Raw genomic sequence first — 21,669 nt, forward strand, 5'->3', positions numbered from 1 at the left:
AAAAACTACACCCCCCAAAGTATTCAAAATGACATTCAGTAAGTGTTTTAACCCTTTAGGTGTTTCACACGAATAGCAGCAAAGTGAAGGAGAAAATTCACAATCTTCATTTTTTACACTCACATGTTCTTGTAGACCCAATTTTTGAATTTTTACAAGGGGTAAAAGGAGAAAATTTATACTTGAATTTGTAGCCCAATTTCTCTCGAGTAAGCACATACCTTATATGTCTATGTAAAGTGTTCGGCGGGCGCAGTAGAGGGCTCAGAAGCGAAGGAGCGACAAGGGGATTTTGGAGAGTACACTTTTCTGAAATGGTTTTTGGTGGGCATGTTGCATTTAGGAAGCCCTTATGGTGCCAGAACAGCAAAAAAAAAAAACACATGGCATACCATTTTGGAAACTAGACCCCTCGGAGAATGTAACATGGGATAAAGTGAACCTTAATACCCCACAGGTGTTTCACGACTTTTGCAAATGTTAAAAAATAAAATAAAAATTTTACCTAAAATGCTTGTTTTCCAAAAAAATTTTAATTTTTAAAAAGGGTAATAGCAGAAAATACCCCTAAAAATTTGAAGCCCAATTTCTCCTGATTCAGAAAACACCCCATATGGGGGTGAAAAGTGCTCTGCTGGCGCACTACAGGTCTCGGAAGAGAAGGAGTCAGATTTGGCTTTTTGAAAGCAAATTTTTCTCTGGGGGCATGCCGCATTTAGGAAGCCCCTATGGTGCCAGGACAGCAAAAAAAAAAAACCACATGGCATATCATTTTGGAAACTAGACCCCTCGGGGAATGTAACAAGGGGTTAAGTGAACCTTTATACCCCACAGGTGTTTCACGACTTTTGCATATGTAAAAAAAAAAAAAATTTTTTTTACCTAAAATGCTTGTTTTCCCAAAAATTTTACATTTTTAAAAAGGGTAAAAGCAGAAAATACCCCCCAAAATTTGTAACACAATTTCTCCCGAGTACGGCGATACCCCATATGTGACCCTAAACTGTTGCCTTGAAATACGACAGGGCTCCAAAGTGAGAGCGCCATGCGCATTTGAGGTCTAAATTAGGGACTTGCATAGGGGTGGACATAGGTGTATTGTACGCCAGTGATTCCCAAACAGGGTGCCTCCAGCTGTTGCAAAACTCCCAGCATGCCTGGACAGTCAACGGCTGTCCAACAATACTGGGAGTTGTTTTGCAACAGCTGGAGGCTCCGTTCTGGGGCTGTGTAGGGGAATGTGTATACGTAGTGTTTTTTACTTTTTATTTTATTTTTTGTGGTAGTGTAGTGTTTTTAGGGTACAGTTGCACGGGCGGGGGTTCCCAGTAGTTTCTCGCTGGCAGTTTGAGCTGCAGCAGAAAGTTTGCGGCAGCTCAAACTTGCAGCCGGATACTTACTGTAATCCTCCGCCCATGTGAGTGTACCCTGTACGTTCACATGGGGGGGGGGGGGGGGGGGGGGGGGGACATCCAGCTGTTGCATAACTACAACTCCCAGCATGCCCGTTGGCTGTCGGTGACTGCTGAGAGTTGTAGTTTTGCAACAACTGTAGGCACACTGGTTATGTATCACTGAGTTTGTGACCTAACTCAGTGTTTCACAACCAGTGTGCCTCCAGCTGTTGTAAAACTACAACTCCCAGCATGTACGGTGCATGGTGTACGGTGACTGCTGAGAGTTGTAGTTTGCAACAGCTGGAGGCACACCGGTCGTGAAACACTGAGTTAGGTAAAAAAAAAACTGAGTTTCACAACCAGTGTGCCTTCAGCTGTTGCAAAACTACAACTCTCAGCAGTCACCGACAGCCAACGGGCATGCTGGGAGTTGTAGTTATGCAACCAGCAGATGCACCACTACAACTCCCAGCATGCACTTTAGCTGTTTGTGCAAGCTGGGAGTTGTAGCTATACAACAGCTGAAGGTACACTTTTCCATAGAAAAAATGTGCCTCCAGCTGTTGCAAAACCATAAGTCCCAGCATGCCCGTAAGGGAATGCTGTGAGTTGTGGTGGTCTGCCTCCTGCTGTTGCATAACTACAGCTCCCAGCATGCCCTTTTTGCATGCTGGGAGCTGTTGCTAAGCAACAGCAGGAGGCTGTCACTCACCTCCAACGATCCAGCCGCATGAGGTCAGTCCCTCGACCCTGGATCGGGGTCCCCAGCACCCGGGGTGCACGTCCCGCACCCGCTCACGTCCTCCGGAAGAGGGGCGGAGCGGGCGCGGGAGTGACACCCGCAGCAGGCGCCCTGATTGGTCGGCCGGTAATCCGGCCGACGAATCAGGGCGATCGTGAGGTGGTACCAGTGCCACCCCACCCCTGCAGGCTCTGGCTGTTCGGGGCCGTCAGAGACGGCCCCGAACAGCCAGTAATTCCGGGTCACCGGGTCACTGGAGACCCGATTGACCCGGAATCGCTGCAGATCGCTGGACTGAATTGTCCAGCGATCTGCGGCGATCGCCGACATGGGGGGGCATAATGACCCCCCCTGGGCGATATGCCGGGATGCCTGCTGAACGATTTCAGCAGGCATCCGGCTCCGGTCCCCAACCGGCTAGCGGTGGGGGCCGGAATTCCCACGGGCGTATGGATATGCCCTCGGTCCTTAAGGACTCGGGATGCAGGGCGTATCCATACGCTCTATGTCCTGAAAAGGTTAAGGGGTTAAAGCACAAATGGGCTATGTTCTTAGGGGTTAAATAAAAGACTATAGTCATATGCAACTAAAGGCATTTAGTTCACAATAAAAATATCTATTCTATCTAACCTTTAACCCCTTAAGGACTAAGCCCATTTGGGCCTTAAGGACGCGGACAATTTTATTTTTACATTTTTGTTTTTTCCTCCTCACCTTCAAAAAATCATAACCCTTTTATATTTTCATCCACAGACTAGTATGAGGGCTTGTTTTTTGCACGACCAGTTGTCCGTTGTAATGCCATCACTCACTTTACCATAAAATGTATGGCGCAACCCAAAAAATACTATTTGTGTGGGGAAATTAAAAAGAAAACCGCAATTTAGCTAATTTTGGAAGGTTTCGTTTTCACGGCAAAAATGACATGTGTTCTTTATTCTTTGGGTCAATACAATTAAAATGATACCCATGATAACATACTTTTCTATCACTGTTGCGCTTAAAAAAATAAAAAATTGCAAACTTTTTAACCAGATTAGTATGTTTAACCCCTTAAGGACCCAGGCTTTTTCCGTTTTTTCATTTTCAATTTTTCCTCCTTAACTTTAAAAAATCATAACTCTTTAAAATTTTCACCTAAAATTCAGTTTGAAGGCTTATTTTTTGCGTCACTAATTCTACTTTGTAATGACATTAGTAATTTTACCCAAAAATCTACGGTGAAACGGGAAAAAAAAAAAATCAATGTGCGACAAAATTTATGAAAAAACACTTTTGTAAGTTTTGGGGGCTTCCGTTTTTACGCAGTACATTTGTCGACAAAAATGATACCTTATCTTTATTCTGTAGGTCCATATGGTTAAAATGATTTCCTACTTGTATAGGTTTGATTTTGTATCACTTCAGAAAAAAAATCATGAATACATGCAGGAAAATTTATACGTTTAAAATGGTCATCTTCTGACCGCTATAACTTTTTTATTTTTCTGTTTTCAGGGCGCTATGAGGGCTAATTTTTTGCACCGTGATCTGAAGTTTTTAGCTGTACCATTTTTGTTCTGATCAGACTTTTTGATCACTTTTTATTCAATTTTGGACTTTTGAATTTTTTTGCGTACGCCATTGAACGTGCGGTTAAAAAGCGGTATATTTTTATGATTCGGACATTTCCGCATGCGGCGATACCACATATGTTTATTTTTATTTACACTGTGTTTTATTTATTCTTGGAAATGCCGGGTTATTCAAACTTTTATCAGGGGAAGAGATAATTGAAAGGGTTAATAATTTTTTTTTACACTTTTCTTATGCAATATTATAGCTCCTATAGGGGGCTATAACATTGCATTAACTGATCTTTTATACTGATTGATCCATCTCCATAGGAATGGATCAATCAGTGTTTTAGGCGATTGAATGCTCAATCCTGGATCTCAGGCTTGAAGCATTCATTCGGCGATCGGACTGCAGGAAGGAAGGTAAGAGACCTTCCTCCTGTGCTACAGCTGTTTGGGATGCTGCGATTATACCGCGGCGATCCCGAACAGCTCCCTGAGCTAACCGGCAACTTTCACTTTAGTTTTTAGCTGCGCGGCTCAGCTTTGAGCGTGCGGCCAAAGGGTTAATAGCGCGCGGCACCGCGATCAGTGCCGCGCGCTATTAGAGGCGGGTCCAAGCTTCACTACGACGCCAGGCCCGCCGCGATATGATGCGGGGTCACCGTGTGACCCCGCGTTATATCGCAGGACCGGGACCCAGGACGTACCCATACGTCCTGGGTCCTTAAGGGGAGAAAATCCCCCTATTTTGAAGACCTATAACTTTTTCATTTTTCCGTATAAGCGGCAGTATGAGGGCTCATTTTTTGCACCGTGATCTGTACTTTTTATTGATACCATATTTGCTTATATAAAAGTTTTAATACATTTTTTATAAAAAATGTAATAAAATGTTATAAAAAAAAAAAAGCAGCAATTTTGTATTTTTTTTACGTTCACACCGTTCACCGTACGGTATCATTAACATTTTATTTTAATAGTTTTGATATTTACGCACGCGACTATACCAAATATGTATATAAAACTTTTTTTTTTTTTTACACTTTTTGGGGGTGAAATTGGGAAAATGGGACAATTTACGTTTTTATTGGGGGAGGGGGGGGTTTCACATTTTTTTACTTTTATTTTTACACTTTAACAGTCCCCATAGGGGACTATTTATAGCAAGTAGAGATGAGCGAACTTACAGTAAATTTGATTCGTCACGAACTTCTCGGCTCGGCAGTTGAGGCCTTATCCTGCATAAATTAGTTCAGCTTTCAGGTGCTCCGGTGGGCTGGAAAAGGTGGATACAGTCCTAGGAAAGAGTCTCCTAGGACTGTATCCACATTTTCCAGCCCACGGGAGCACCTGAAAGCTGATCTAATTTATGAAGGAAAAGTCATCAACTGCCGAGCCGAGAAGTTCGTGACAAATCGAATTTACTGTAAGTTCGCTCATCTCTAATAGCAATCATTCCATTGTTAATACTGTTCTATGCATAGCACTGATCAGTGTTATGGTCTATCTTCTGCTCTGGTCTGCTCGATCGCAGACCAGAGAAGACATGTGGAAGGCAGTGGAGGCAGGTGAGGGGACCTCCGTCTGCCGTTCTGGATTATCGGATCGCAGTGGCAGCGCTGCAGGCGATCCGATGATCTATTTTAGTCACCGCAATGCTGCAGATGCTGTGATCTGTACTGATCACGGCATCTGAGGGGTTAATGGCAGACATCCGCACGATCACGGATGTGGGCCATTACCGTCAGGTCCCTGGTTGCTATCAGCAGCCGGGACCTGCCGTGCATGATCCGGGCATCGCTCCGATGCTCGTGGTTATGTATGGGACGTAAATGTACTTCCTGGTGCGTTAAGTACCAGCTCACCAGGATGTACATTTACGTCCTGCATCGTTAAGGGGTTAATGGTAAAAAAACAAATCCCGTCATATTTTACTAAAACATCAGGCCTTGAAGACTTCTAAATACTTTCTATATCCAGCAGCAGCTAGCAAAATGGGAAATATAAAAAAAAAAAAAGTCTAATACAGTAAAGAAGCAAAACTCTGTTTATTTCATGAAAATAAATTAATACAGAAACACTTCAAACAAAAGAAAATCCATCAAGACAGTCTTGTTTTTAATACAAGCAATATAAAAATACAAGGATTTACAGTCCTTAACCTTGCAAATATTCCTCACTAGAAAAAAAAATGTGAATGCATTTTGAAAATCATCTTTGGATTAAAACATTTCACATAGATATCAATAAATTTAAAGAAATAATATTTTGCTCCTCCGTTAATGGTGCAAATTCAGTCTGGGCTTAGAGAAATCTAAGCAAAAAGATAACTGCTTACTACAGCAGGCATAAGAATATTTTACCTTGATCCAAGACAGGGAACAGATGAGGAGACCTTTGTAAATCTCCTGCGCAATATAAACTAACAGCAGTACAAGAACTTTTCTGCTGCTGCAAGTATCACAAAGTTAATAAACCAAAATAATAGAGAGAACAAGCACCCATTGTCCAGTTTATCATTTACTAATATCCAGCTGGGTCTGAAAGGCCTGTATCATAATCTTAGAGAGCTGAAAGTAACCAACACACGGAAAGGCCAGTCTTCAACCAACTTTAGTAAAAACTATGAATATTAATACAGAAAATGTACAATTAGTGTCTAGCACTTAGGCATTGTGAATATTACATAGCAGCATACTAACATTACACACAATAGACCACACACATTTTACTTAGACAGTGCTTCACCAACAAGTTGAATATAGATATCTCCGGCGTCTGTCTGGACAACAAGTTGGCCTTCGAATCTGCCAACGGCCATAGGTTTGAATTTCACGGGCAGGTTGATATAATGGTGCGCTCTAAAATAATGAATAAATTAGTTAAAAAGCAAAATAGAGTTCAATGGTAATACAAGGAATAATGAAAGGTATTCCTAGGTTATGGTATATTAATACACTTAAAAAATATACTTTACTTTCATGACATTAACAGTATAGGATACAATTGTAAAACTAGTATACATGAATAGCCTCACATTTGCTATGGGTTTTCCTCACCTTTGCACCTTGCTCAACAATGCAGCATGGCTTAGGGGAAATTAGCCATTGCTTGAGTGCAACAACCTGCCAAAATTTACACTTAAATATTGGTGAAGTTCTTAACACACAAAGTATGTGTAAGCCAGTGTGTTAATTAAATTAGACAAGTAAACTCTGACAAGTTCCAGTGATGAGCATATACCATCAGAGCAAAGTAAGGCATACTGGTTAAATACTATTGTTCAATCAACTAGTAGAATGCAGGCAATCCAAAGTAACAAATTGGGAAAAGAGGAACATGTGTACAAGCAAAATTGAGCTATAATTGGGCACCTAACATGTTTAGAAAGGGGACTGGAAGTCTTTTTAGTGCATACAAGAGACCAGTTGCACATTCCTGCATGGCGTGGACAATGCATAATACCAGCCAGTGGATTCCCACCCAAAGTGTAGGCATCATCTAATCTACACTTAAGGTGGGCATCATCATGCTATGCATTGTCTACTCCATGCAAAAATGTGCGACTGGTCTCACGTATTCACTTAGACTGCCAGTCTCCTCTCTAAACATGTAGGTGTCCAACTAAAGTTCAATTCTGCTTGTACTCCGGTTTCTTTTTTCCCATTTGCTCAACTAGTAGAATGCAGGCAATCCATTGTGACAGAGAAAGGCATACTAGTTAAAATGCTAGTTTTCACTCTGATGATATATGCAGGCCAAAAAAAAAACAACTAGTCATCTCTGGTATTGCCATAGAAAAATCAAATGTGACATTTTTGGATTTAGAATTATTTTTTTTCCCACTAATCTACCAGTTTTACTAAACATATGCTATAAAAATAGCTTAGGAAGAACATATGCCAAGTCACCAAACCAACTTTATTCAATACACAGCTTTCCATCAAAATGGTCTCCAGGAATCTAACAGCTCTGTCACAGAGAAATTATTGTATTTGCAATTAAGAGAAACTGACAGGATATTCACCCGCACTAAACCCAATATACTGGGTTATAGTGTGCAAGTACTAAACAGATTAAAGTGAGTGACCACTGATTTAAAGCTGTTCTCCCACAGTTATGGACCTTTTTTCTTCTCTTGGTATTGCACTTCTGTGTGCAATGGAGGTGAGAAGCCAGTCCACAGAGCTCTCCTGTCTCATCCATATTCACCGCCCAGCCCACTCCTATAATGAATAAGCTAATATCTTTACTCTCACACCACTAGGACGTGAGAGCCTGCCCGGGGGTGAGTGCTCTGCTCTCTTAGCAGAGGGCAGGTGCAGCTGCCTTCCGAATGTAGCGAGGCAGCGGCGTCTGCGATATGCTCAGAGAACACAGCGTTCACTCCCCGGGAGGCTTAAAGGGGTTCTCCGGTGATAGCTATTACGCCCCCTCCCGTCGGCTTGCATTGAGGGGCGGAGCGTGATGTCACACGGGGGCGGAAGCGTGACGTCACACGCCGCCGGCCCTGTAGTCCCCTGTAATCAGACCCGGAGCGAACACGCTCCGGGGACTGATTACAAACGGGGCGCCGCGTGCATGATCCCAGGCGTCCCCAGCAGCGGGACAGGCATCTTATCCCATATCCTTTGGATAGGGGATAAGATGTGTAAGCACCGGAGAATCCCTTTAAATAAATACATTTACATATTCATGAGGGGGCAGGCAGGGCAGTGAATATGGAGGAGAAAGGTGAGCTCGAAGAGCCTGCTGCCTGCATCCACTGCTTACAGGAGTGTAATACTAAGGAAGGAATAAGGCCGGGTTCACACTACGGAATTTCCGACAGAAAATCCGCTCAGGTATTTTGGTCCAAATTTCAGCTGCATGAAGGTAACCTGCAGGTAAATTGGTTTTCCATTAACCCATTCACATTGGAATTTTCTGTTCGCAATTTCTGACAGAAAATCCTGATCAAATAACTCTTCAATGCCATAAAATTGAACTTGCTCAATGTTCTGGCAGAATTCGCGTAGCAATGTCCGTGTGGTCTTGGGGCCAACTGATTCACTCAGTGCTTGCCGCACTAAAATTTTCCAGATTCTTTACAAGTACTAAACAGATTAAAGAGGGGTGAACAGTTTTAAAAAGAGTGGTCACTCTACCTATAACCCAGTATATTGGGTTTTGTGTGTGTGTGTGAACAATCTGTCAGTTTCTCTTTAAGAGTTTAAGCATTTTGAAACAGAAAATGCTAACAACCATTCATAAGCGAATCGGTCAAACTTGTTTCAAAAATTTAATTTATCCCCACATGACACTAGGAGCATTTACTGCAGATACAGGTAGAAGACTTCTGGCTTACAATAGGTTAATTCTTTATGTATTACATATTCTTCATGTATAATCCCTTTAGGTTTTTCTTTTCTGAGCTTCTGCACAAAATGATATGCAGTGAAGCAACGGATACTTAATTTGTCTGCAAAACGGCATACATATGAAAACTGCAGTCAAACCTCTATCAATCAAATATTACAAGCCTATCCTAAGGATAGGTAATCAACACTGAAGTACCAGAAAGCCCCTTTAAATTTTTTGAAAAGATGCCGTTTGTGTATGATCCTTTTACTGATTATTGTTAGTTTAACACTTAAAAGTACAAACTCACTTACCTAAGAGAATACTTTGAATGCTTCATGTGAAATGGCTCTTTTGGACTTACAAATCTCAGCTGGAAGTTAATACAAGATGTTTCTCTTTTAAACACATGCTCATGCAGATTATTTTTCTTAGTAAAACATTTCATGCAGATACCATGCATAAGAAAATAATTATTTGCCTTAAGACAACTATGAAAACTATATTTATACTCTTAGTAACATAGTTCATAAGGTTGAAAAAAAGACCAAAGTCCATCAAGTTCAACCTATATCACTATTGTGTCCCTAATGAGTTGATCCAGAGGAAGGCAAAAAAACTCTCATAAGGCTGTGGCCAATTGCCCCATACCAGGGAAAAAAATCCTTCCCGACTTCAAATATCAGAGTAAATCTCTGCATCAATGTTTTCCATCATCTAATATCCATTATATTATTACACTTCAGAAAAGCATCCAGAACCCTTTTTAACTCCTATTGAGCTCACCATGACCAACTCCTCTGGGGGAGAGTTCAATAGTCTCAATGCTCTTACAGTAAAGAACCCCATCTGTGTTGATGTAGAAACCTTTTCTCTAGAAGTAGAGGATGCCCCCTTGTTATAGATACAGTTCTGGGTATTAATAGATCATGGGAGAGATGTCTGTACTGACCCCTAATATATTTATACAAAGTTATTGGGTCGCCCATGCCTACAGTGAAGTGAGGGATAGTAGCATCAAGCTGTGGGGGAAATTTTCTTTGGCTGCGATGGGGAGACTGTTTACGGTTGAGGGAAAGTTTAGAGATATTCTTCATAAAAAACCTAATTAAGAGTGTTCTATACCTCAGACTGGGCCAAAGGTTCACCTTCCAACAAAACTATAATCCTAAACAAGTGTGCAAATGCCAGATGGCATCATACCCAAGAAGACTGGAAGCTGTAATCACTGTCAAAGGGGCTTCAACTAAGTAATGGGTAAAGGGTCTGAATACTAATGTTAATGCAAATTTACTGAAAAGGAAAAACTAAAGTATTACAAAGATTCCTAACATTCTGTTTTCAATGTGTCATTATGGGGTAATGAAGAACAAAATCAAGTTTTACTCAAGGCCACAGTAACAAAATGTGAAAAATGAAAGGGATGCTGCTTTTGTACAGGGAATTTGGAAAGTTTTCAGACCGTTTGGTACAGCAGCTCAGTCCCAAATGGTCCCTTCACAGTGTTGGTTGTGGGGTCACGGAGGTCAGAAGATCACAGGCAAAAAAACGGATTGCCTTTCCTAAGAATAGGTACTGCCTATTTACATCCCAGGATGAACTGTGTAGGTAAGGCAAGTTCACTTGCACTGGCTTTGAGGTATTCTAACCACTACAGTACTTTACTACTACAGCCAGGTGTCTAAATTGTACATTTCAATAAAAAAAAATTATATATATATATATATATATATATATATATATATATATCTTTTCATATTTATTTTAAGGAATGGGAGTCTTAGGCTATGTTCACACAGGCATTGTCCGCACGGAAACAGTGTGGACATTCATCAGCAAGTGAAACATGCTGGCGCTAGGACCGCTAGGAAATGCGCCATCTCATACACAGCAATGCATTTCTGTGCGGACTCCACAGAAAGAATAGAAATGTCTGTTCTTACTACGGACACCAAAATTTTCACGCCAGATGTTTCCGATGCTATGCGAACAGCACATCAGAATCCCATTGAAATCAATGGGACTGCGCTGTTGCGGCTTTTTCTTGCAGAATTCCAATGTGGAAATCTACGCGGAAATTCCATTGTGTGAAATAGCCTTATTAAACTGTATAGGCATAGACCTGCATATTGTTTCATTGCATGGTTGGCAGACTGTTCCAAATTATCATACTGTATATGCACAATTCGGGTGTAGGTTTTGATTTGTTTTTTGTTTTTTTTATACTTGACTGATTTATCCTTTAAAATATTTACAAATGTTTAAAAAAAAAAAAAAAAAAAAGTCTAATTTATTTAAAAAGCTGTCCTTGTAAATGGACAGTCATTACATATATGCCTAACATATTAGATCTTACCAAACCGAAACAGTGTAAAGGACTCCAGCACTTACCATATAGGTTGTGAATGAATTGTTCCTTAAATTAACTTTCAACGAGCTGGATTCACCAACAAGTGTAGATGGAAAGGTATATCTCTCTTCTAAAGCAAAAACTCCCCGAACTGCATCATCTTGCCTATTAAACATGTGTATAAGAAAAAAAATATAAAAAATAAAAAAAATTTTTACTAAATAACTTCTTATAAATTCATTAAAAAAAATCCACTATTTTGGGTCCTATGGTGCTCTGGTCATGTGTCAAAACAAGCTTGAATTGGACAAAACAAACTTACCTTTTAGGGGACTGCTATTTCCTCAGACTGCAAACCCACTTACAGTTTTCCAGTGAGTTTTGCATTGTTCATATAAACCTCAATACCCATTTTTAACAATGTGTGATAACGGTGTATTAACCCCTTAAGGACCAAGCGTTTCTCAGTTTTTTGCACTTTTGTTTTTTCCTCCTTATCTTTTAAAAATCATAACCCTTTCAATTTTGCACCTAAAAATCCATATGATGGCTTATTTTTTGCACCACCAATTCTACTTTGTAATGACAGCAGTCATTTTTACCAAAAATGAAATCATTGTGTGACAAAATTGAAGAAAAAACACCATTTTGTAACTTTTGGGGGCTTCCGTTTTTACGCAGCGCATTTTTCGGTAAAGATGACACCTTCTCTTTATTCTGTAGGTCCATACGATTAAAAGGATACCCTACTTCTATAGGTTCGATTTTGTATTGCTTTTTTGTATTGTATTTGCCGGGCGGGGATCGGACCGGGATGCCTGCTGAAATCATTCAGCAGGCATCCCGTGCAAACGCCCAGGGGGGTCATTAGACCCCCCCCCCATGTCGGCGATCGCAAAAAAACTCAAGCGAATTCACACTTGTGAATCGCTGTGATTCCGGTGATGCGGGTCACTGGTGACCAGCTGCCCCGGAGATACAAGGTGATCGGGGGTGTAGGATACACCCACGATCATCTCCTGTATCTATGGGGAGGTGGCGATTTTGTCACCCCTCCCAGGATTGCTGCTATTGGCTGGACGATCGTCGAGCCAATAGCAGCCGGCAGGGGAGGTGTTAACCGCATCCTCCTGCAGCTCCCGCGGCTGGCTGGGTTCAGTCAGCGTTCAGAGCTGCTGGAGGAAGACCGTCCTTATGCTGACCACTATTCACGGCAATGGCAGCTCACCTGTCCCTGTGCGAGGTACCACAACACCGGTCCTCAAGCCCGATTGTATTCTGGACTACAATCGGTATATGGGGGGAGTTGATCTTTCTGATCAAGTCCTCAAGCCATACATGGCCATGCGCAAAACACGGGTATGGTACAAAAAAGTTGAGGTCTACATGGTACAGGATGCCATGTACAACTCTTTTGTACTGTCCCAGCACGCTGGCAACACAGGGACATTCCTCCAGTTCCAAGAAGAAGTCCTAAAGGTCCTGATCTTTGGCGACCAGGAAAGAACAGGCCAGACTTCCCAAGGAACTGGAGTAATAGGTGCCAGGATCGTCCCAGGCCAACACTTTCCAGGTGAAGTGCCCCACACTGGAAAGAAGGGACGAACCCAGAAAAGATGCAGAGTGTGTTACAAGAGGGGGATACGGAAGGACACCACCACTCAATGTGACACTTGCCCCGATCATCCGGGCCTCTGGATTAAGGATTGCTTCAGGGAGTATCACACTTCCATGGAGCACTACATTTTCCCTTCTCATTTTAATTTTCCATAATTTGACCCCAATGTGCCAAGTCCAGAGTACATTCCAAGTTTTAACCCCATAAACCACTAAATTGCCCAAAATAATGTTTCATCTGAAAAAAACAAAAAAACTGATAAGACCTCTGGATGTATGTTTTACAAAAAATGGGTCATGGGTCACTGAGTCACTATCATCGGGGACTTTTTATGTTGCCTCAAATGCGCAGCGCTCTCTCTCCACCTGAGCGGGGTGCGCATTTGAGGCAACAGGTTAGGGATGGCCACACACATCACATTCCCAGAATGATGTTTCAGAGCATAGGATTTGGGGCGGGCATATTTTTTAGTTTTGACTATGCCCTGGGTCATCATTCTGGGAACATAATTTATAATTTTATGTCCCACTGTACCCCATTTTAGTTAGTGTACCCCTGTTATTTACCCCATGTAATGCCCCTTGAGGGGGGTCCCACTGTTCTGGCTCCATAGGAGAAAGCCAAAGCTCAAGGACCCTGACTGATCTCCAGACCAGTGTGAGACCAGTGTGCATGCTGTTAATGCCAAGATATGAGGTATGTCCTTACTCCAAAGAAATGTATTTACACATTTACAATGACATTTTCTCCTTTTACCACTTGTGAAAATGAAAAATTTAGGGTAACCCCAGCGTTTTAGTGTAAAAAAATCAAATTTTTCATTTTCACATCCCACTTCATGAATATTTATCAAACACCTGTGGGGTGGTAAGGCTCACTGTACCCCTTGTTCTGTTCCTTGAGGGGTGTACTTTCTAAAATAGTATGCCATATCGGGGGTTTTGCTGTCCTGACACCATAGGGGCTTCCTAAATGCGATATGGCCCCCCATTTCAGCAAAATTTGCAAATGTGACTCCTCTTCTGAGCATTGTAGTGCGCCCGCAGTGCACTTGACGTCCACACATGGGGTATTTCCATTCTCAGAAAAGATGGGGTTACACATTTTGGGGGGGCCTTTCTCTTATTACCCCTTGTAAAAATGTAAAATTTTGGGAAAAACCAGCATTTTCGTGGAAAATAAGAATAAAAAATAATTTACACATCCAAAGTCGTCAAACACCTGTGGGGTGTTAAGGCTCACTGTACCCCTTGTTATGTTCCTTGAGGGGTGTAGTTTCCAAAATAGTATGCCATGTGTTTTTTTTTTTTTTTGCTGTCCTGGCACCATAGGGGCTTCCTAAATGGGACATGCCCCCAAAAAAAACAATTCAGCAAAATTTACTTTGCAAAAGCCAAATGTGACTCCTTCTCTTCTGAGCATTGTAGTACGCCAATAGAGCACTTGACGTGCACATATGAGGTATTTCCATACTCAGAAGAGATGGGGTAATACATTTTGTGGGGCATTCTTTTCCTATTAACCCTTGTAAACATTTAAAATTTGGGGGAAAACTAGCATTTTAGTGGGAAAAAAAAATCATTTACACATCCAACTTTAACAAAAAGTTGTGAAACACCTGTGGGGTGTTAAGACTCACTGGACCCCTTGTTACGTGCCTTGAGGGGTCTAGTTTCCAAAATAGTATGCCATGTGTTTTTTTTTTTTTTGCTGTTCTGGCACCATAGGGGCTTCCTAAATGTGACATGCCCCCCAAAAATAATTTCAGAAAAACTCACTCTCCAAAATCCCACTGTTGCTCATTCCCTTCTGAGCCCCCTACTTCGCCCGCCTAACACTTGACATACACATGAGGTATTTCCTTACTCGAGAGAAATTGGATTACACATTTTAGGAAGATTTCTCTCCTTTTACCCCTTGTAAAAATTAAAAAACTGGGTCTACAAGAACATGCCAGTTTAAAAAATTTAGATTTAGAATTTTCTCCTTCAATTTGCTGCTATTCCTGTGAAACACCTAAAGGGTTAAAATACCTTTTGAATGTCATTTTGAATACTTTAAAGGGTGCAGTTTTTAAAATGGGGTCATTTATGGGATATTTCTAATATGAAGACCCTTCAAATCCACTTCAAAACAGAACTGGTCCCTGAAAAATTTAGATTTTGAAAATTTTGTGAAAAATTGGAAAATTGCTGCTATACTTTGAAGCCCTCTAAGTTCTTCCAAAAGTAAAAACATGGTCAACTTTATGATGCAAATATAAAGTAGACATATTGTATATGTGAATCAATATAGAATTTATTTGGAATATTGATTTTCCTTATAAGCAGAGAGCTTCAAAGTAAAAAAAAAAAAAGCAACATTTTCAATTTTTTCATCAAATTTTGGAATTTTTCACCAAGAAATGATGCAAGTATCGACAAAATTTTACCACTAACAAAGTAGAATATGTCACGAAAAAACAATCTCAGAATCAGAATGAAAGGTAAAAGCATCCCAGAGTTATTAATATTTAAAGTGACCGTGGTCAGATGTGCAAAAAATGGCCGTGTCCTACAGTGAAAATTGGCTGGGTCCTTAAGGGGGTAACCAACGATATTTTTTTTTAGTTCGGACATTTCGCACGCGGCGATACCACATGTTTGTTTTAATTTACAATTTTTTTAAATGGGAAAAAAGGGGGCCATTCGGACTTTTATTATTTTATTTTTTTATTAACTTTTTTAAAACTTTTTTTATGCAGTGTTACCGCCCCCTCTATGGCCTATAACACTGCACACACTGATCATTGTTATCACATAGGATAACATTGATCAGTAATTCTGCCGCTTGACTGCTCCTGCCTGGATCTCAAGCACGGAGCAGTCATTCGGTGATCGGACACGCAGGAGGCAGGTAAGGGAACCTCCTGATGCATCCTAGATGAGCCCAACTGAGCTGCTGGGGGTGCATTTTTACACCTTTAGACATGGCGATCAACTTTGCACACCACGTCTAAAGGGTTAATAGCGGGCAGCACCGTGATCAGTGACGCATGCTATTAGCCACGGGACCCGGCGGTTGTTTGAGGCCCGCGTCATAGAAAGGGAGCGGACCCCGCGTTATAGAAAGGGAGCGCCCTTGGTCCTTAAGGGGTTAATACTGTACAGTACTTTGATATGCTATGTAAAGTAGGAACTGACAAACCAACATTTCAATTGAATCAGTATTGCTGTGTTAGCTGGACAACACCAGAAACATTCTGCACGAAGTGTGTCGGTCAGAAGGTACCTGAATATTGTATTGCAGTACTAGATACACTCCAGATTCTAACTGCAGGTGGTACTTAAAAATGTTTTAATGATGATTAAAAATGTTCGTTTAATAGATCAGACTTTTGTAGCACGAAGCAATGTTAATAATTAATGATTATCATAGCCCCTCTCAGTATATGTAGTAAGTACATGAAATGTTGAACTGAACATTTTTCTGTAGTAAAGACTGACTAGTGGTGATGACTGTTGCTCTAACCGGAATGCATTAAAGGAGTACTGTAGCCTAAGGGTATGTTCACACTGCGGAATTACCGTGGAATTCTGTGAGCGGAATTCCGTGCAGTGAACATTAGCATCAGTGTGAATGGGTCTTCCGTGAGGACAATTCTGCCGCTGAAATTGTTACACGCAAAGAACATGTTCTTTCTTTGCGAGGAATTCCGCCAGCACTGCATAGCAGACCATGGTGACGGCGCAGTGCCGCGCAGCCGAAGTATTTTTGCGGAGATTCCGCAGTGTGAACATACCCTAAGACAACAACTGTGGATAGGAGATATATGTTTGATCGAGGGGGGTGATAGCACTGAGATCCCCAGCAATAACCTGTATGGGGACTCGTAATTGCCATGACTCTCCCCATGCAGGAGGAGTGTCTAACACAACACGACACAGACACGCCCCCTCCATGGATCTCTATGGGAGAGGCAGAGATTCAGAGTTTGTACACCTCCGCTTCTTCCATACAGCAGAATGGAGGGGTCGTGTCTGTCGACCTCTTAGTGAGGTAGACGACACTAGCATTAGCCGTGCAGAGCTGCAGTAGTTCCGGGTCCCCGTACGGGAGATCGCGGGGGTCCAATCGGTCGGACGCCCCACGAAAAGACACTTATCCCCTATCTGCAGGCTAAGTTGTCTTAGGCTACAGTACTCCTTTAAGTTTCTGGGTTGGTTAATGGCTAACAGACAGGTCATGTGCACACAATGAAAAAGGAGATTTTTTTGTTCTTACCGTAAAATCCTTTCCTCGGAGGATCCATTGGGGACATAGACCTTGGGTATATGCTGTTGTTGCTAGGAGACTTGACACTATGGAAACCAAAAAGTCGGCTCCTCCCAGCAGGATATACCCGCCTACAGAGCCTGAGGTAATCAGTTTAGTCCCAGAGCAGTAGGAGAGGATCGAAAGGCAGAAAACTAAGACCAGTCCGAGGTAACCACAGAACAAAAAATAACTGAACGCAGCCTCGGACAGGTAACCAAACCAGGAACACCAAAAGAAAGGGCGGGAGGTGTGTCCCCCAATGGATCCTCCGAGAAAAGGATTTTACGGTAAAAATCTATCGGCTCCATTGGGGGACACAGACCTTGGGGCGTACCAAAGCCGTCCCTAGGGTGGGCAAAGAAAACAATCAGGGGGCAGGCTGGACCACCGCCGCCTGCAGCACCTTACGGCCCAGACTAGCATCAGTGGATGCAAAGGTATGAACCTGGTAGAATTTTGTAAAAGTGTAAAAGGACGACCAGGTAGCCACCTTAGAATCAATAACAGTAGAAGAAAATAACTCCTTTTCTCCTACCTATAACATAAAGTATAATCAAACACCAATAGATTACTTCTCTCACCCATGTAGGAAGAAACCGAATGCACAGAAATAAAGAGGTGGGAAACCTGTGGTGCTGTCGTGATTACGAGGAAACAGAATTACCGGCGAGTAATTACGGGCTTTCCACCCAGTCACGACAGCACCACCAGAGAGAATACCAGAATTAGGGTGGGACCACCGCCTGAAGGACTTTCCGTCCAAAAGAGAGAGAGGAAAAATCAGCCAAGTTAAGCCTGTAGTGCCAAAAAAAAAGTGTGTGGTGACGACCAGGTGGCCGCTTCACAGATCTGCTCAATAGAAGCCCCTCTCCTTTCAGCCCAAAAGGAGGCTATAGCCCTAGTGGAGTGAGCTCTTATATTATCTGGAGGAGAAAGCCCCACCGATAAATATGCAGAGGATATAGCCGACAGATCCATCTAGAAAGGGAATCTCTTCCAGCTTTGTTTCCCTTGCTAGGCCCTGCAAACTGAACAAAAAGACTATCTGACTTCCTAAAGTCTCTTGTTCTATCAATGTACTCTAACACACACCTCCTGACATCTAAGTTATGAAAGGACCTTTCTTTATCATTAGATGGGTTGGCACAAAAGGAGGGGAGAATAATCTCCTGAGACATATGGAAGGCAGATACCACTTTTGGTAGAAAAGCAGGATCTGGACTAATTACAATTCTGTCATCCAGGATCTTTATATATGGTTCTTTAAAGGATAAAGCTGCTAGCTCTCCTACCCGCCTGGCTGTTGTAATGGCCACTAAAGAAGACAGTCTTCTGAGTCAGGACCGATAAAGGAATCTCTGACAAAGGCTCAAACGGCTGCCTACTTAAAGCATTAAGAACTACTGAAAGGTCCGAAGCAGGGGTCTTAACACTTGTTGACAACTGCAACCTGTTAACAGATCTAAAAAAGATCTCCTTATCCACAGGTGATCAGCAATCTTTTGGCTAAAGAGGGCTCCTTAGGCGGACACCTGAACTTTAAGAGTGGCCGCTCTCAAACCTTTCTCAAGGCCTTTCTGAAGAAAGTCCAGGATAACTGCAATGTTAGGTTTGTTAAAGTCTATATTAGTAAGGCACACTACCTCCAAAAACTTCCTCCAGATCTTGAAGTAGATCTTATTTGTCATCGGCTTCCTGTTAGCCTGAAGGGTGTCAATCACAGCATCTGAGAGGCCCTTAGATCATAGAAGTAGCCTCTCAAAAACCAGGCAGTCAGGTGTAGGCTTCGCACCTCTGGATGTAGTAGCGGACCCTGCATCAGAAGGTCCGGTATTTCTGGAAGGACCCAAGGGTCTAAAACTGACATGGTCATGAGGCAGGAGAACCATGCCCTACGAGGCCATAAGGGGGCGATCAGAATCACTCTCGCCCTGTCCTCCCTGATCTTCTTGATGACCCTAGGTACGAGCACAAGTGGGGGAAAAGCATAAGCCAACTCCCACCACCACTTATGGGACAAAGCATCTACTGCTAAAGGTCTGTCTGATGGGGACAGGGAGAGAAATTTTTTTACTTGCCTGTTCTGTCTGGTGGAAAATAAATCCACCTGAGGAGTGCCCCACAGATCTGAGATCTTCTGAAAGACTGCTGGGTTTCACTGCCACTCTCCCTGACTAACCTAATGCCTGCTCAAGAAGTCTGCCCTGACGTTTAGCTCTCCCTTCAGATGGATAGCTGAGATGGAATTCACCTGATTCTCGGCCGTCAACAAGATCTGAAAAGATAACAACGTTAACTATCACTTCTAGTTGTACCCTGCCTATTAATTATGGATACTGCAGTAGTGTTATCTGAAAGGATCCTAACATCCTGGCCTTTAACCCCTTAAGGACCGGGGGTTTTTCCGTTTTTGCATTTTCGTTTTTTGCTCCTTGCCTTTAAAAAATCATAACTCTTTCAATTTTGTACCTAAAAATCTATATGATTGCTTATTTTTTGCACCACCAATTCTACTTTGTAATGGCGTCAGTCATTTTGCTCAAAAATCTACGGTGTAACAGAAAAAAAAATCATTGTGCGACAAAATTGAAAAAAAAACAAAAACGCAGTTTTGTAACTTTTGGGGGCTTCCGTTTCTACGTAGTACATTTTTCGGTAAAAATTACACCTTATCTTTATTCTGTAGGTCCATACGATTAAAATGATACCCTACTTATATAGGTTTGATTTTGTCGTACTTCTGGAAAAAATCATAACTACAAGCAGGAAAATTAATACGTTTAAAATCGTCATCTTCTGACCCCTATAACTTTTTTATTTTTCCGTGTATGGGGCGGTATGAGGGCTCATTTTTTGCGCCGTGATCTGAAGTTTTTAACTGTACCAGTTTTTTGCATTGATAGGACTTATTGATCGCTTTTTATTCATTTTTAAATGATATAAAAAGTGACCAAAAATGCACTATTTTGGACTTTTGAATTTTTTTGCGCGTACGCCATTGACCGACCGGTTTAATTAACGATATATTTTTATAATTCGGACATTTCCGCACGTGGTGATACCATATATGTTTATTTTTATTTACACTGTGTTTTTTTTTATGGGAAAAGGGGGGTGATTCAAACTTTTAATAGGGGAGGGGTTAAATGATATTCATTCACTTTTTTTTTCCCACTTTTTTTTTGCAGTGTTATAGCTCCCATAGGGACCTATAACACTGCACACACTGATCTTTTACATTGATCACTGGTTTCTCATAGGAAACCAGTGATCGATGATTCTGCCGCTTGACTGCTCATGCCTGGATCTCAGGCACTGAGCAGTCATTCGGCGATCGGACAGCGAGGAGGCAGGTAGGGACCCTCCCCGCTGTCCTGTAAGCTGTTCGGGATGCCGCGATTTCGCCGCGGCTATCCCGAACAGCCCACTGAGTTAACCGGCACTTTTTACTTTCACTTTTAACCGCATGGCTCAGCTCTGAGGGCGCGGCTAAAGGGTTAATAGCACGCGGCACCGCGATCGGCGCTGCGCGCTATTAGCGGCGGGTCCTGGCTTCACTATGACGCCGGGCCCGCCGTGATATGATGCGGGGTTACCGTGTAACCCCGCGTTATATCACGGGAGCAGGACCAAGGATGTACCTGTACGTCCTTGGTCCTTAAGGGGTTAATAGAGGACCCCAAGGCTTGTAAGGCACAAAAAATGGCTAAGGCACAAAAAATGGCTAACAACTCCTTGTAGTTAGAGGAAGTGTGCCTAAAAGACATGTCCCTGGAGCCCTGAAGGTCTCTATCCCCCACATGGGCTCCCCACCCCCGGGACTAGCATCCGTAGTAACTACCAAGGGTGAATGAACCTTCCAATCTAACCCCCTCTCTAGGTTAGAATCTACCAACCACCACCCTAGAGAAGCAATCACTGACTGGGGTAGAAGGATAACTTTCTCCAAACCCCCCTGGGACCCATCCCATTTGTCCAAAACCTCTAACTGAAGGGACCTGGAACGGAACTGAGCCCAGGGTACCGCAGCGATGGCCAAAGTAAACAGCCCTAACAAGGACATCCCTTTCCTAATAGTAATTCTAGGAGACTTACGAACCTCTGTGACTAAAGACTTAAGTCTAGCAATTTTCTTGGCAGACACCTTTTGTTGAATTGGGGAAGTAGACTACTTTTCCCAGTTCACCAACCAACCAATTTTATTGATAACCTTACAAGTGTAATCTAGGAAACACTGTACCTTTTCCTTTGTCTCAGCCACCAGAAGGAAGTCGTCTAGATAAGGGACAAACACCCCCATAGTGTGAACAGAGCGTATTCCCTGTTCCTACTGTTTTTAGAAGCTTTCCTAGGCACATTACAGTAAT

General features: G+C 42.2%; 1 protein-coding gene across 5 annotated transcripts in view; it reads right to left on the reverse strand.

The window, feature by feature from the left end:
* Positions 1–5,765: 5,765 nt before the first annotated feature.
* The window catches only part of CEP192 (centrosomal protein 192), a 208,911-nt gene continuing 193,007 nt past the window's right edge, over positions 5,766–21,669 (reverse strand). For all 5 annotated transcript variants that reach the window (XM_056521514.1, XM_056521513.1, XM_056521515.1 and 2 more), the window contains 3 exons: positions 11,430–11,553; positions 9,353–9,411; positions 5,766–6,559 (listed from right to left, as the gene is read on the reverse strand). In XM_056521514.1, the coding sequence (XP_056377489.1) occupies positions 6,427–6,559; positions 9,353–9,411; positions 11,430–11,553 (316 nt within the window). In that variant the 3' untranslated portion in view covers positions 5,766–6,426. The remainder of the gene's footprint in view (positions 6,560–9,352; positions 9,412–11,429; positions 11,554–21,669) is intronic.

Source organism: Hyla sarda, chromosome 5 (genome assembly GCF_029499605.1).
Source record: "Hyla sarda isolate aHylSar1 chromosome 5, aHylSar1.hap1, whole genome shotgun sequence".
NCBI lineage: Eukaryota > Metazoa > Chordata > Amphibia > Anura > Hylidae > Hyla > Hyla sarda.